Genomic DNA, 14,731 nt, shown 5'->3' on the forward strand with positions numbered 1-14,731 from the left:
ATAAAACAAAGATACTGGTAACTAATGTTTCCTATTTTATCTGTACATGAAATGTAGAGAAATGGTATGTTGCCAAATGGCAAGTCAACACCCTACAGGGTTACGTTTGTCCTGAGTGGTGTTCCGTAGTGTTCTCCTCAGTTTCCATAGCGACCACAGTTCCCATTTAGACGCGGATGGAATGATTTGACGTTCATGGTTAGAAAACGGGTTAGCAAAGTATACAAAACACAGGTAAATTACCTCTTATTTAAAACATAAACATTTCGTGGGAATAAAATGTCAAAGGTTTAAGTTTCATGCAGTGTTTCCTGCTCTGTTTATGTTTCTTGAAGCTGCTAGCTAGACCATGGATGTCAGTCAAGAAGACCTGAGCAAACTGAGCGTCAACAACTCCTCTGAGGATATTGAATTAGATCATTCTTATCAGGAAGATTTTTACTCATCTGCTGATGAAGATCATGCCGATGAAGATGATGTGAGTTGATGTATTATTAGTTAACTGGAGAGTTTGTGTAGGCCTAATAATCTCCATTGTCTAACGTTAGCCTTCTGTTTGCACAATATTTTTATACGACTTGTCAATTAATGTCTACTGGTTGCAAATGCATGTAAACCTAACTTTTCACCTTTCAATACCCCCAGGTTTCAGATAAAATCCCAGAATCAATGCTCAAATATTTTGAAGCCTCTGAGAACAGAGCAAGTCAGTTTGAAAAGCTCATCCTTGAGGACAATGAAGATGGTAGGAATGAGGACCGCTGGATAATGCATAGGCAACAGAAATATAGAAAATGCATGGATCATTTATTCATCAGTCAAGCTATCTGCTGGCTACATGATGTCATACTATTGTTGTGTATATGTGACTCAATTTCTTTGTACATTGTCTGCTTTCAGATTCCAGAGCGTCTGAGGTGTATTCCATCATGTCAAGTCGTTCTGAAGACCTTTTAATGGAACTGGCCTCTGACTTAGGTCTACATGAGGACCCAGTGAAGTTAAAAGAACAAGTGAGTCTAGTTTAATAAGGCTTGTGTGCCCTAAAGTACTAGTGTTATGTAATTTGTGCTGGGACGTAGGCTAAATATGTTTGATTGATTTAGGTCATGTTAGAGATGGAGGATGAGAAGTTGAACACTATCCCCAACAAGGCCTGCCCTCACACTGTATCTGACAGTGACATTACAGACAGAGTGCCACACAACAGTGAGGGTATGTGTAGATTTCTGTGTGCGTGTGTGATATATATGCCCACTAGATGTCACCCTTGCCTCATTTAGTCCAGCCCTATAAAGGAAATAAAAAAGGTGATACTCTTCAAACTAATGGAGCTGTGACCTGTGTCTTTCTGTTTGACACAGATGATATTGAATGTGATGCATATTTAAGGTCTGAAGAGCAACTCAGTTTGGAACTGAAAACTTTGGAGCGTAAGTTGAAAGAGGAGGATGAGAGGAGAATTGTGGAATACCAGGTGGAGCGAAAGAAGGAGCAGAATGAGCAGAGAGAAAAGGAGGAGTGGAGGAAACGCAGACAGAGAGACTTTGAGGAGGAGCTGAGGCAGATAGAAGAGGACAATAGGGTGAGATAGTTCATATCATCCCTTTCTCCCATTTCTATGTTTTCCATAACTTAGAGTGACCAACCAAGTCATTGTCTGTCTGTAGTATCGCCCTACAGGCATGGAGGAGATGAGAGAAAGAGAGGCAGAAGAGAAGCTTCAACAAGAGTTATTCAAACAGCAGGTGGGCCAGATTCAATCACATTTTTTTTTAGATGTGCAAACACTGAAACACTGGCAATGGAGAGGGGCTTGGTTGGAAGTGTTTTCAGAAGGGGCTCATCTTTCTTTTCAGTTTTTATTGGTTTAACTTCTCTCCTCCACCCTCCCACACTAACCAGGAGCTGATCAGCAGCCTCCAGAGACAGATGGAGGAGGAGAGGAGGGCCTTTGAGAAGGTGCAGGAGGAAAAGAGGAGGAAGACCCACCAGTCTCGATGCAGGGCGGCCATCACTATCCAGGCTGCCCTCAGAGGCGTCCTGGCACGCCGGTGGACCAGGGCTGAGCTCCACCGCAGAAGAGAGGAACAAAGAAGGTCTGAGGAGGAGAGGAACAGGAGGGAGGAGAGGTGGAGGAGAGAACAGGAGGAGCAGCAGCTGAAGCAGGAAAAGGAAAACAGAAGGAGAGAGTTGGAGGAGCAAGCGCTGAAGAGGAGGAGCTTAGAGTATGAGAGAGCCAAAGAAGAGGATCGAGTCCGTATGGAGAGAGAGAGACAGGATGAGGAGGACAGAAGAAAGAGGGAGGATCAGGAGAACAGAAAGGAGGGAGAGAGAAGAAAAGGGGAGGAGAAGAGAAAGAAGCATGAAGAAGAGAAGAGAAAGAAAGAAGAGGAGAAGAGAAAGAAAGAAGAGGAGAAGAGAAGGAAAGAAGAGGAGAAGAGAAAGAAGGAGGAGAGGAGAGAGAAGGAGGAGCAGATTAGGGAGGAGAAAGACAAGCAAGAAAGGGGGGAGGAGCGGAGAAAAAGACAGGAGGATGAGGAGGAAAAGGAGAATGAAAGGAAAAGCAAGGAGGAGGAAGAGATTAGGATGGAATCAGATGAGAGGAAACCAAAGAGCCTGCAAAAGCTGGAGACAGGAATAGTGAAGGAGGAAAGTCAAAACCCGTGTGAGGAAAAAGCCAGAGAGGAGAAATCAGCCGCCACTGAATGTTCCCCCACTGCCAGCTCTCCCCCCATTGACCCCAGCGCCTCAGCCCCTCAGTCTGCCTTTGAGCGTATGAGTGTATGTCTACCAGAGCAGACGGAGCAGAGGAGACTGGCCTGGATGAGGGACTGCACTTCCTGGTCCAAACTCTCCCTGCAGAACAAGAGGAAGCAGCAGCAGGGGGTCAGGACCCAGAGGAGGAGGGGGGCGAGGAGGGCCGCTGAGGGGAGTGGTTTACCCCTCCTCTGCCCAGAAACACTCCTTCAGTCTGGGGCCTGGAACTCCCCTCAGGAGGTAACCTGCATGATACGATCTACAATGTGATACTCTTTATTTCAGGGGTCAATAACAGGCAGCCTGCAGGGCAAAACAGTCCCGTGAGCGATTTTTTTTGTTGTTGACTAAAATCACCAGGAATTAAGAAAAACATTTGTATAAATTAGGAAATCTGTTCCAAACTATGCCCAGGAATAAAAAAAATTATATATGTGGCCCGTTTCAGGAAACTAGGCGTATGGCGTGGGTCACTACTTCACAGGAGAGCCGTTTGAACAGAAACTTTTTTTTAAATCAAAAAATGTTTTTTGGGGGGCAGATATGCCTTCTCGACCATGTGAACTTTCATGTGCCTTAATAACAAACTTGTATGACTTTTGTAAATATGAATGAAATTGTTAAATTACGAGCCAAGTTAGCCATGATTGGCTGAGATAATGAGTGGGCTGGACATGACAAGAGATGAGTTTGGATTGGTCTGCCATATAGCACGCTTCTGTCTATTTGAGCTGGTCAGTATGTGTAGGGTAATCCTGTCTAACACGGCTTTTCATTTTTTTTAGCGTGTAGTAAAACTTAACAAAAGACTCCAGTATGCAAGTATCCATTTCAATAGAACGTCACTGAAACAACTGTTTCAGAGTACTCTCGTCTGAGTGTGCCAGAGCAGAATAACTGACAAATTTACGAACGCTCAACGCCCGTTGAATATGGCCGGTCTCAGTAAACGTTGGCAAAAAAAGCATAATTAATTTGTTGCCAGCAGTACAGTTGCAGTCACCAACGCTCTGGATAGCATAAAAAAGCCTAACCAGCTCTGCTAGGGCTGGTAAAATGGTCAGAATGAGCTATTCCCTCATTTGTGTCTGGAAGTAGCTAGCAAGATAGCCAACGTTAGCCAGTTAGCTTGGGTGCTTGACTGCTGTTGTTAGGTCAGAACGCTTGGATCAACCCTACTCCTGGGCCAGAGCGTCCAGGGTGCACTCTGAACGGTCCGAGAGCGAAAAACACTCTGAATTTACAAATGGACAGTCTGACAATGCTCTGAGTTTACGAACGCCCAGAGCGCACTCTGAGCACACTGGCACTCCATATTAAATTTATGAACACACCTGTAGTATAAACTAGCCTTTAGTCATGAATTCTTTGGTTGTTTAATACATGGCCTCACATGTGAATCCTTAAAAAGCTGGGTGGGGCTAAAGCTTAATTGGGTTTGGAACGATGCTGAATGTAGACAAAGAAGAGCTCTCGCTTAGGTGTACCAAAACATTCAAGGGACATTTTCTCAAAAGTGAGGTTACAAGTTTATCAACTTTCAAAGCATAATGACTTTCCCTTTGTTCCTCAACTGTAGTGTATGATATACCATTTTCTAGCTCTGAGTCTCCACCTTTATCCAATGTAAAAAACACAATCAAAAATGTTGCTACATATGACAGAATCAAGCCGGTCGGTCACATATGCGATCGTGTCTTAATGTAATCAAGGTATGAATTTCGTTGAATGTAGTTGCCTACCCCTGCTTTATTTCATAAAGGTTTTTCCATAAAAATAACTAATGTATAAGTTGCGCTTGATTTAGCTTTTAACACTAAAGGTATTACACTAGACTACAAGTAGGATATTTGAAAGTATTGGACCAAGATGCATTTGACCCATGTCTGCAAAACAGTCAATCAGACACATTCAAATAACCAACCATAACAAAACCAAAAGCAATATTTCACTGACTGGGCTTTACCTTCCAATGCAGGTGACCACAGTTGTTCTGGAGGATCTCCCTGGCTGTAGCCTCTCTACTTTGTCCCAATGCCCCAGACTGCAGACCCTCACCATGAGACGCTGTGGCCTTAAATCCCTGGAGGGCCTCAGTCAATGCACAGAGCTTCGCTACATCGATGTACAGGTAAATACACCACCATTTACATGTGGGGTAAGCTGTACAGAAATGGTTTATCTAGCCAGATCTGGTGCAATGGAATGTACATGGTCCCTGACAAATAAACAAATGAACAAATAGTACTATTGTAATGACACTAAAAGCCAGACAATTGGAAAGCATGGAAAATTCCCGAAAATCATGTCACGGCTTTAGAAGCTTCTGATAGGCTAATTGACATCATTTGAGTCAATTGGAGGTGTACCCGTGGATGTATTTCAAGACCTACCTACAAACTCAGTGCCTCTTTGCTTGACATCATGGGAAAATCAAAAGAAATCAGCCAAGACCTCAGAGAAAATAAATTGTAGACCACCACAAGTCTGGTTCATCGTTGGGAGCAATTTCCAAACGCCTGAATGTGCCACGTTCATCTGTTCAAACAATAGTACGCAAGTATAAACACCATGAGACCACTCAGCCGTCATACCACTCATGAAGGAGACACATTCTGTCTCCTAGAGATTAACGTACCTCGGTGCGATAAGTGCAAATCAATCCCAGAACAACAGCAAAGGACCTTCTGAAGATGCTGGAGGAAACGGGTACAAAAATATCCACAGTAAAAAGAGTCCTATATCGACATAACCTGAAAGGCCTCTCAGCAAGGAAGAAGCCACTGCTCCAAAACCTCCATAAAAAAGCCAGACTACGGTTAGCAACTGCACATTATTATTATTATTATTATACCTTTATTCCAACAAGGAACACAGACTGAGACCAAGGTATCTTTTACAGCTGGGCCCTGCGTATACATGTTTACACATACAGTTTAGGTACAATGATTAATGGGGACAAAGATCGTACTTTTTGGAGAAATGTCCTCTGGTCTGATGAAACAAAAATAGAACTGCTTGGCCATAATTACCATTGTTGTGTTTAGAGGAAAAAGGGGAAAAAAACACCATCCCAACCGTGAAGCAAGGGGGTGGCAGCATCATGTTGTGGGGGTGCTTTGCTGCAGGAGGGACTGGTGCACTTCACAAAATAGATGGCATGATGAGGAAGGAAAATTATGTGGAGATATTGAAGCAACATCTCAAGACATCAGTCAGGAAGTTGAAACTTGGTCGCCCAAATGGACAATGACCCTAAGCATACTTCCAAAGTTTTGGCAAAATGGCTTAAGGACAACAAAGTCAAGGTATTGGAGTGGCCATCACAAAGCCCTGACCTCAATCCTATAGAAAATTTGTTGGCAGAACTGAAAAAGAGTGTGCGAGCAAGGAGGCCTACGAACCTGATTCAGGTACACCAGCTCTGTCAGGAGGAAGGGGCCAAAATTCACCCAACTTATTGTGGGAAGCTTGAGGAACCTGAAACGTTTGACCCAAGTTAAACAATTTAAAGGCAATGCTAACAAATACTAATTGAGTATATGTAAAGTTCTGACCCACTGGGAAGGTGATGAAATAAATAAAAGCTGAAATAAATTATTCTGACATTTCACATTCTTAAAATAAAGTGGTGATCGTAATGACCTAAAACAGAGAATTTTTACTAGGATTAAATATCAGAAATTGTGAAAACTGAGTTTAAATGTATTTGGCTAAGGTGTATGTAAACTTCCGACTTTAACTGTATATCTATCTACAGTATATGTCTGACAAGTTGGCTGGATGTCCTTTGGGTGGCAGACCATTCTTGATACACATGGGAAACTGTTGAGCGTGAAAGTCCCAGCAGCATTGCAGTTCTTTACACAAACCGGTGCACCTGGCACCTACTACCATACCCCGTTCAAAGTCACTTAAATATTTTGTCTTGTCCATTCACCCTCTGAATGGCGCACATACACAATTTATGTCTCATTTGACTCAAGGCTTAAACATCCTTCTTTAACCTGTCTCCTCCCCTGCATATACACTGATTTGTAGTGGATTTAACAAGTGACATCATTGCTTTTACCTGGATTCACCTGGTCATTGAAAGAGCAGGTGTTCATAATGTTTTCTACACTCATCGTATGTGTTACATAGTACATTTTAGCTACATAGTATTATATTATATACACACAACACTGCATACTGTCTCTCACAGTGATTAAATCAGCATGTACAAGTATAAAATCCTTGGTATTTGAAAACTCATATTTTGATTGTTATGTCTGTATAGGACAACTCAATCACGTTTGTGGACTGTGAGAATCTGGCTAACCTCCAAGTTCTTCGACTTGGCCGGAACCGTCTGACATCCATCCATGGTCTGGCTGGTGCTGTGGATCTTGACGTTCTGGAGCTCTCGCACAACTCCATCACCCGCATCGGTAAGCTGAGGTCAGGTCCCCACCGCCAGTAAGCTGAGGTCAAGTCCCCACCGCATCAGTAAGCTGAGGTCAGGTCCCCACCGCCAGTAAGCTGAGGTCAAGTCCCCACCACATCGGTAAGCTGAGGTCAGGTCCCCACCGCATCGGTAAGCTGAGGTCAAGTCCCCACCGCATCGGTAAGCTGAGGTCAGGTCCCCACCACATCGGTAAGCTGAGGTCAGGTCCCCACCGCCAGTAAGCTGAGGTCAAGTCCCCACCACATCAGTAAGCTGAGGTCAGGTCCCCACCACATCAGTAAGCTGAGGTCAAGTCCCCACCACATCAGTAAGCTGAGGTCAAGTCCCCACCACATCAGTAAGCTGAGCTCAGGTCCCCACCACATCAGTAAGCTGAGGTCAAGTCCCCACCACATCGGTAAGCTGAGGTCAGGTCCCCACCGCATCAGTAAGCTGAGGTCAGGTCCCCATCGCATCAGTAAGCTGAGGTCAGGTCACCACCACATCAGTAAGCTGAGGTCAGGTCCCCACCGCATCAGTAAGCTGAGGTCAGGTCCCCACCACATCAGTAAGCTGAGGTCAGGTCACCACCGCCAGTAAGCTGAGGTCAGGTCCCCACCGCAACCGTAAGCTGAGCTCAGGTCCCCACCGCATCGGTAAGCTGAGCTCAGATCCCCACCGCTTCGGTAAGCTGAGCTTAGGTCCCCACCATTTCGGTAAGCTGAGCTCAGGTCCCCACCACCAGTAAGCTGAGCTCAGGTCCCCACCGCTTTGGTAAGCTGAGGTCAGATCCCCACCGCCAGTAAGCTGAGGTCAGGTCCCCATCGCATCGGTATGCTGAGGTCAGGTCCCCATCGCATCGGTTAGCTGAGGTCAGGTCCCCACCACATCAGTAAGCTGAGGTCAAGTCCCCACCACATCAGTAAGCTGAGGTCAAGTCCCCACCACATCAGTAAGCTGAGGTCAAGTCCCCACCACATCAGTAAGCTGAGGTCAAGTCCCCACCACATCAGTAAGCTGAGGTCAAGTCCCCATCGCATCGGTTAGCTGAGGTCAGGTCCCCATCGCATCGGTAAGCTGAGGTCAGGTCCCCATCGCATCAGTAAGCTGAGGTCAGGTCCCCACCACATCAGTAAGCTGAGGTCAGGTCCCCATCGCATCAGTAAGCTGAGGTCAGGTCCCCACCACATCAGTAAGCTGAGGTCAGGTCCCCATCGCATCAGTAAGCTGAGGTCAAGTCCCCACCGCATCAGTAAGCTGAGGTCAGGTCCCCACCGCCAGTAAGCTGAGGTCAGGTCCCCACCGCATCAGTAAGCTGAGGTCAGGTCCCCATCGCATCAGTAAGCTGAGGTCAAGTCCCCACCACATCAGTAAGCTGAGGTCAAGTCCCCACCGCATCAGTAAGCTGAGGTCAAGTCCCCACCGCATCAGTAAGCTGAGGTCAGGTCCCCACCGCCAGTAAGCTGAGGTCAGGTCCCCACCGCATCAGTAAGCTGAGGTCAGGTCCCCACCACATCAGTAAGCTGAGGTCAAGTCCCCACCGCATCAGTAAGCTGAGGTCAAGTCCCCACCACATCGGTAAGCTGAGGTCAGGTCCCCACCGCCAGTAAGCTGAGGTCAAGTCCCCACCGCATCAGTAAGCTGAGGTCAAGTCCCCACCACATCGGTAAGCTGAGGTCAGGTCCCCACCACATCGGTAAGCTGAGGTCAGGTCCCCACCGCCAGTAAGCTGAGGTCAGGTCCCCACCACATCAGTAAGCTGAGGTCAAGTCCCCACCACATCAGTAAGCTGAGGTCAGGTCCCCACCACATCAGTAAGCTGAGGTCAAGTCCCCACCGCATCAGTAAGCTGAGGTCAGGTCCCCACCGCATCAGTAAGCTGAGGTCAGGTCCCCACCGCCAGTAAACTGAGGTCAGGTCCCCACCACATCAGTAAGCTGAGGTCAAGTCCCCACCACATCAGTAAGCTGAGCTCAGGTCCCCACCACATCAGTAAGCTGAGGTCAAGTCCCCACCACATCAGTAAGCTGAGGTCAAGTCCCCACCACATCAGTAAGCTGAGGTCAAGTCCCCACCACATCAGTAAGCTGAGGTCAGGTCCCCACCACATCAGTAAGCTGAGGTCAAGTCCCCTCCGCATCAGTAAGCTGAGGTCAGGTCCCCTCCGCATCAGTAAGCTGAGGTCAGGTCCCCACCGCCAGTAAGCTGAACTCAAGTCCCCACCGCCAGTAAGCTGAGGTCAGGTCCCCACCGCAACCGTAAGCTGAGGTCAGGTCCCCACCGCCAGTAAGCTGAACTCAGGTCCCCACCGCATCAGTAAGCTGAGGTCAGGTCCCCACCACATCAGTAAGCTGAGGTCAAGTCCCCACCGCAACCGTAAGCTGAGGTCAGGTCCCCACCGCATCGGTATGCTGAGGTCAGGTCCCCATCGCATCGGTTAGCTGAGGTCAGGTCCCCACCACATCAGTAAGCTGAGGTCAAGTCCCCACCACATCAGTAAGCTGAGGTCAAGTCCCCATCGCATCGGTTAGCTGAGGTCAGGTCCCCATCGCATCGGTTAGCTGAGGTCAGGTCCCCACCACATCAGTAAGCTGAGGTCAGGTCCCCACCACATCAGTAAGCTGAGGTCAGGTCCCCACCACATCAGTAAGCTGAGGTCAGGTCCCCACCACATCAGTAAGCTGAGGTCAAGTCCCCACCACATCAGTAAGCTGAGGTCAAGTCCCCACCACATCAGTAAGCTGAGGTCAGGTCCCCACCACATCAGTAAGCTGAGGTCAAGTCCCCACCGCATCAGTAAGCTGAGGTCAAGTCCCCACCACATCAGTAAGCTGAGGTCAGGTCCCCACCGCATCAGTAAGCTGAGGTCAAGTCCCCACCGCATCAGTAAGCTGAGGTCAGGTCCCCACCGCATCGGTAAGCTGAGGTCAGGTCCCCACCGCCAGTAAGCTGAGGTCAGGTCCCCATCGCATCAGTAAGCTGAGGTCAAGTCCCCACCGCATCGGTAAGCTGAGGTCAGGTCCCCACCGCCAGTAAGCTGAGGTCAAGTCCCCACCGCATCAGTAAGCTGAGGTCAGGTCCCCACCGCCAGTAAGCTGAGGTCAGGTCCCCACCGCATCAGTAAGCTGAGGTCAGGTCCCCATCGCATCAGTAAGCTGAGGTCAAGTCCCCACCACATCAGTAAGCTGAGGTCAAGTCCCCACCGCATCAGTAAGCTGAGGTCAAGTCCCCACCGCCAGTAAGCTGAGGTCAAGTCCCCACCGCATCAGTAAGCTGAGGTCAGGTCCCCACCACCAGTAAGCTGAGGTCAGGTCCCCACCGCCAGTAAGCTGAGGTCAGGTCCCCACCGCCAGTAAGCTGAGGTCAAGTCCCCACCACATCGGTAAGCTGAGGTCAGGTCCCCACCACATCAGTAAGCTGAGGTCAAGTCCCCACCACATCGGTAAGCTGAGGTCAGGTCCCCACCACATCGGTAAGCTGAGGTCAGGTCCCCACCGCCAGTAAGCTGAGGTCAGGTCCCCACCACATCAGTAAGCTGAGGTCAAGTCCCCACCGCATCAGTAAGCTGAGGTCAGGTCCCCACCGCCAGTAAGCTGAACTCAGGTCCCCACCGCCAGTAAGCTGAGCTCAGGTCCCCACCGCATCGGTAAGCTGAGGTCAGGTCCCCACCGCATCGGTAAGCTGAGGTCAGGTCCCCACCGCCAGTAAGCTGAACTCAGGTCCCCACCGCCAGTAAGCTGAGGTCAGGTCCCCACCACAACCGTAAGCTGAGCTCAGGTCCCCACCGCATCGGTAAGCTGAGCTCAGATCCCCACCGCTTCGGTAAGCTGAGCTCAGGTCCCCACCGCTTCGGTAAGCTGAGCTTAGGTCCCCACCATTTCGGTAAGCTGAGCTCAGGTCCCCACCGCTTCGGTAAGCTGAGGTCAGGTCCCCACCGCCAGTAAGCTGAGGTCAGGTCCCCATCGCCAGTAGGCTGAGCTCAGGTCCCCACCGCATCGGTATGCTGAGGTCAGGTCCCCATCGCATCGGTTAGCTGAGGTCAGGTCCCCACCGCATCAGTAAGCTGAGGTCAAGTCCCCACCACATCAGATCCCCACCGAGTCCCCACCACATCAGTAAGCTGAGGTCAAGTCCCCACCACATCAGTAAGCTGAGGTCAGGTCCCCACCACATCAGTAAGCTGAGGTCAAGTCCCCACCACATCAGTAAGCTGAGGTCAAGTCCCCACCACATCAGTAAGCTGAGGTCAAGTCCCCACCACATCGGTAAGCTGAGGTCAGGTCCCCACCGCCAGTAAGCTGAGGTCAAGTCCCCACCGCATCAGTAAGCTGAGGTCAGGTCCCCACCGCCAGTAAGCTGAGGTCAGGTCCCCACCACATCAGTAAGCTGAGGTCAGGTCCCCACCGCATCAGTAAGCTGAGGTCAGGTCTCCACCGCCAGTAAGCTGAGGTCAAGTCCCCACTGCATCAGTAAGCTGAGGTCAGGTCTCCACCGCCAGTAAGCTGAGGTCAAGTCCCCACTGCATCAGTAAGCTGAGGTCAAGTCCCCACCACATCAGTAAGCTGAGGTCAGGTCCCCACCGCATCAGTAAGCTGAGGTCAGGTCTCCACCGCCAGTAAGCTGAGGTCAAGTCCCCACTGCATCAGTAAGCTGAGGTCAGGTCCCCACCGCCAGTAAGCTGAGGTCAAGTCCCCACTGCATCAGTAAGCTGAGGTCAGGTCTGAGGTCAAGTCCCCACCGCATCAGTAAGCTGAGGTCAAGTCCCCACCGCATCAGTAAGCTGAGGTCAAGTCCCCACCACATCGGTAAGCTGAGGTCAGGTCCCCACCACATCAGTAAGCTGAGGTCAAGTCCCCACCGCATCAGTAAGCTGAGGTCAGGTCCCCACCACATCAGTAAGCTGAGGTCAAGTCCCCACCGCATCAGTAAGCTGAGGTCAGGTCCCCACCGCCAGTAAGCTGAGGTCAGGTCCACCGCCAGTAAGCTGAGGTCAGGTCCCCACCGCCAGTAAGCTGAGGTCAGGTCCCCACCGCATCAGTAAGCTGAGGTCAAGTCCCCACCGCATCAGTAAGCTGAGGTCAAGTCCCCACCGCATCAGTAAGCTGAGGTCAGGTCCCCACCGCCAGTAAGCTGAGGTCAGGTCCCCACCGCCAGTAAGCTGAGGTCAAGTCCCCACCACATCGGTAAGCTGAGGTCAGGTCCCCACCGCCAGTAAGCTGAGGTCAGGTCCCCACCGCCAGTAAGCTGAGGTCAAGTCCCCACCGCATCAGTAAGCTGAGGTCAGGTCCCCACCGCCAGTAAGCTGAGGTCAAGTCCCCACCACATCGGTAAGCTGAGGTCAGGTCCCCACCGCCAGTAAGCTGAGGTCAAGTCCCCACTGCATCAGTAAGCTGAGGTCAGGTCCCCACCGCCAGTAAGCTGAGGTCAAGTCCCCACCGCATCAGTAAGCTGAGGTCAAGTCCCCACCACATCGGTAAGCTGAGGGTCAGGTCCCCACCACATCAGTAAGCTGAGGTCAGGTCCCCACCGCATCAGTAAGCTGAGGTCAGGTCCCCACCACATCAGTAAGCTGAGGTCAAGTCCCCACCGCATCAGTAAGCTGAGGTCAAGTCCCCACCACATCGGTAAGCTGAGGTCAGGTCCCCACCGCCAGTAAGCTGAGGTCAAGTCCCCACCGCATCAGTAAGCTGAGGTCAGGTCCCCACCACCAGTAAGCTGAGGTCAGGTCCCCACCGCCAGTAAGCTGAGGTCAAGTCCCCACCACATCGGTAAGCTGAGGTCAGGTCCCCACCGCCAGTAAGCTGAGGTCAAGTCCCCACCACATCGGTAAGCTGAGGTCAAGTCCCCACCACATCGGTAAGCTGAGGTCAGGTCCCCACCGCATCGGTAAGCTGAGCTCAGGTCCCCATCGCATCGGTAAGCTGAGGTCAGGTCCCCACCGCCAGTAAGCTGAGGTCAGGTCCCCACCGCCAGTAAGCTGAGCTCAGGTCCCCACCTCATCGGTAAGCTGAGCTCAGGTCCCCACCTCATCGGTAAGCTGAGCTCAGGTCCCCATCGCATCGGTAAGCTGAGGTCAGGTCCCCACCACATCGGTAAGCTGAGCTCAGGTCCCCATCGCATCGTAAGCTGAGGTCAGGTCCCCACCAGTAAGCTGAGGTCAGGTCCCCACCGCCAGTAAGCTGAGCTCAGGTCCCCGTCGCATCAGTAAGCTGAGCTCAGGTCCCCACCACATCAGTAAGCTGAGGTCAGGTCCCCACCGCATCAGTAAGCTGAGGTCAGGTCTCCACCGCCAGTAAGCTGAGGTCAAGTCCCCACTGCATCAGTAAGCTGAGGTCAGGTCTCCACCGCCAGTAAGCTGAGGTCAAGTCCCCACTGCATCAGTAAGCTGAGGTCAAGTCCCCACCACATCAGTAAGCTGAGGTCAGGTCCCCACCGCATCAGTAAGCTGAGGTCAGGTCTCCACCGCCAGTAAGCTGAGGTCAAGTCCCCACTGCATCAGTAAGCTGAGGTCAGGTCCCCACCGCCAGTAAGCTGAGGTCAAGTCCCCACTGCATCAGTAAGCTGAGGTCAGGTCCCCACCGCCAGTAAGCTGAGGTGAAGTCCCCACCGCATCAGTAAGCTGAGGTCAAGTCCCCACCACATCGGTAAGCTGAGGTCAGGTCCCCACCACATCAGTAAGCTGAGGTCAAGTCCCCACCGCATCAGTAAGCTGAGGTCAGGTCCCCACCACATCAGTAAGCTGAGGTCAAGTCCCCACCGCATCAGTAAGCTGAGGTCAGGTCCCCACCGCCAGTAAGCTGAGGTCAGGTCCACCGCCAGTAAGCTGAGGTCAGGTCCCCACCGCCAGTAAGCTGAGGTCAGGTCCCCACCGCATCAGTAAGCTGAGGTCAAGTCCCCACCGCATCAGTAAGCTGAGGTCAAGTCCCCACCGCATCAGTAAGCTGAGGTCAGGTCCCCACCGCCAGTAAGCTGAGGTCAGGTCCCCACCGCCAGTAAGCTGAGGTCAAGTCCCCACCACATCAGTAAGCTGAGGTCAGGTCCCCACCGCCAGTAAGCTGAGGTCAGGTCCCCACCGCCAGTAAGCTGAGGTCAAGTCCCCACCGCATCAGTAAGCTGAGGTCAGGTCCCCACCGCCAGTAAGCTGAGGTCAAGTCCCCACCACATCGGTAAGCTGAGGTCAGGTCTCCACCGCCAGTAAGCTGAGGTCAAGTCCCCACTGCATCAGTAAGCTGAGGTCAGGTCCCCACCGCCAGTAAGCTGAGGTCAAGTCCCCACCGCATCAGTAAGCTGAGGTCAAGTCCCCACCACATCGGTAAGCTGAGGTCAGGTCCCCACCACATCAGTAAGCTGAGGTCAAGTCCCCACCGCATCAGTAAGCTGAGGTCAGGTCCCCACCACATCAGTAAGCTGAGGTCAAGTCCCCACCGCATCAGTAAGCTGAGGTCAAGTCCCCACCACAACGGTAAGCTGAGGTCAGGTCCCCACCGCCAGTAAGCTGAGGTCAAGTCCCCACCGCATCAGTAAGCTGAGGTCAGGTCCCCACCA

At 51.0% G+C, this 14,731-nt stretch overlaps 1 protein-coding gene across 1 annotated transcript in view; it reads left to right on the forward strand.

The window, feature by feature from the left end:
- Positions 1-249: 249 nt before the first annotated feature.
- Positions 250-14,731, forward strand: part of lrriq1 (leucine-rich repeats and IQ motif containing 1) — a 56,830-nt gene continuing 42,348 nt past the window's right edge. Inside the window, exons 1-9 of the mRNA XM_064928999.1 lie at positions 250-478; positions 646-745; positions 901-1,013; positions 1,107-1,215; positions 1,365-1,585; positions 1,671-1,748; positions 1,906-3,000; positions 4,739-4,891; positions 7,040-7,190. Coding sequence (XP_064785071.1) covers positions 350-478; positions 646-745; positions 901-1,013; positions 1,107-1,215; positions 1,365-1,585; positions 1,671-1,748; positions 1,906-3,000; positions 4,739-4,891; positions 7,040-7,190 — 2,149 coding nt within the window. The 5' untranslated portion in view covers positions 250-349. The remainder of the gene's footprint in view (positions 479-645; positions 746-900; positions 1,014-1,106; positions 1,216-1,364; positions 1,586-1,670; positions 1,749-1,905; positions 3,001-4,738; positions 4,892-7,039; positions 7,191-14,731) is intronic.

This window comes from Oncorhynchus masou, chromosome 22 (assembly GCF_036934945.1).
Source record: "Oncorhynchus masou masou isolate Uvic2021 chromosome 22, UVic_Omas_1.1, whole genome shotgun sequence".
Classification (NCBI taxonomy): domain Eukaryota; kingdom Metazoa; phylum Chordata; class Actinopteri; order Salmoniformes; family Salmonidae; genus Oncorhynchus; species Oncorhynchus masou.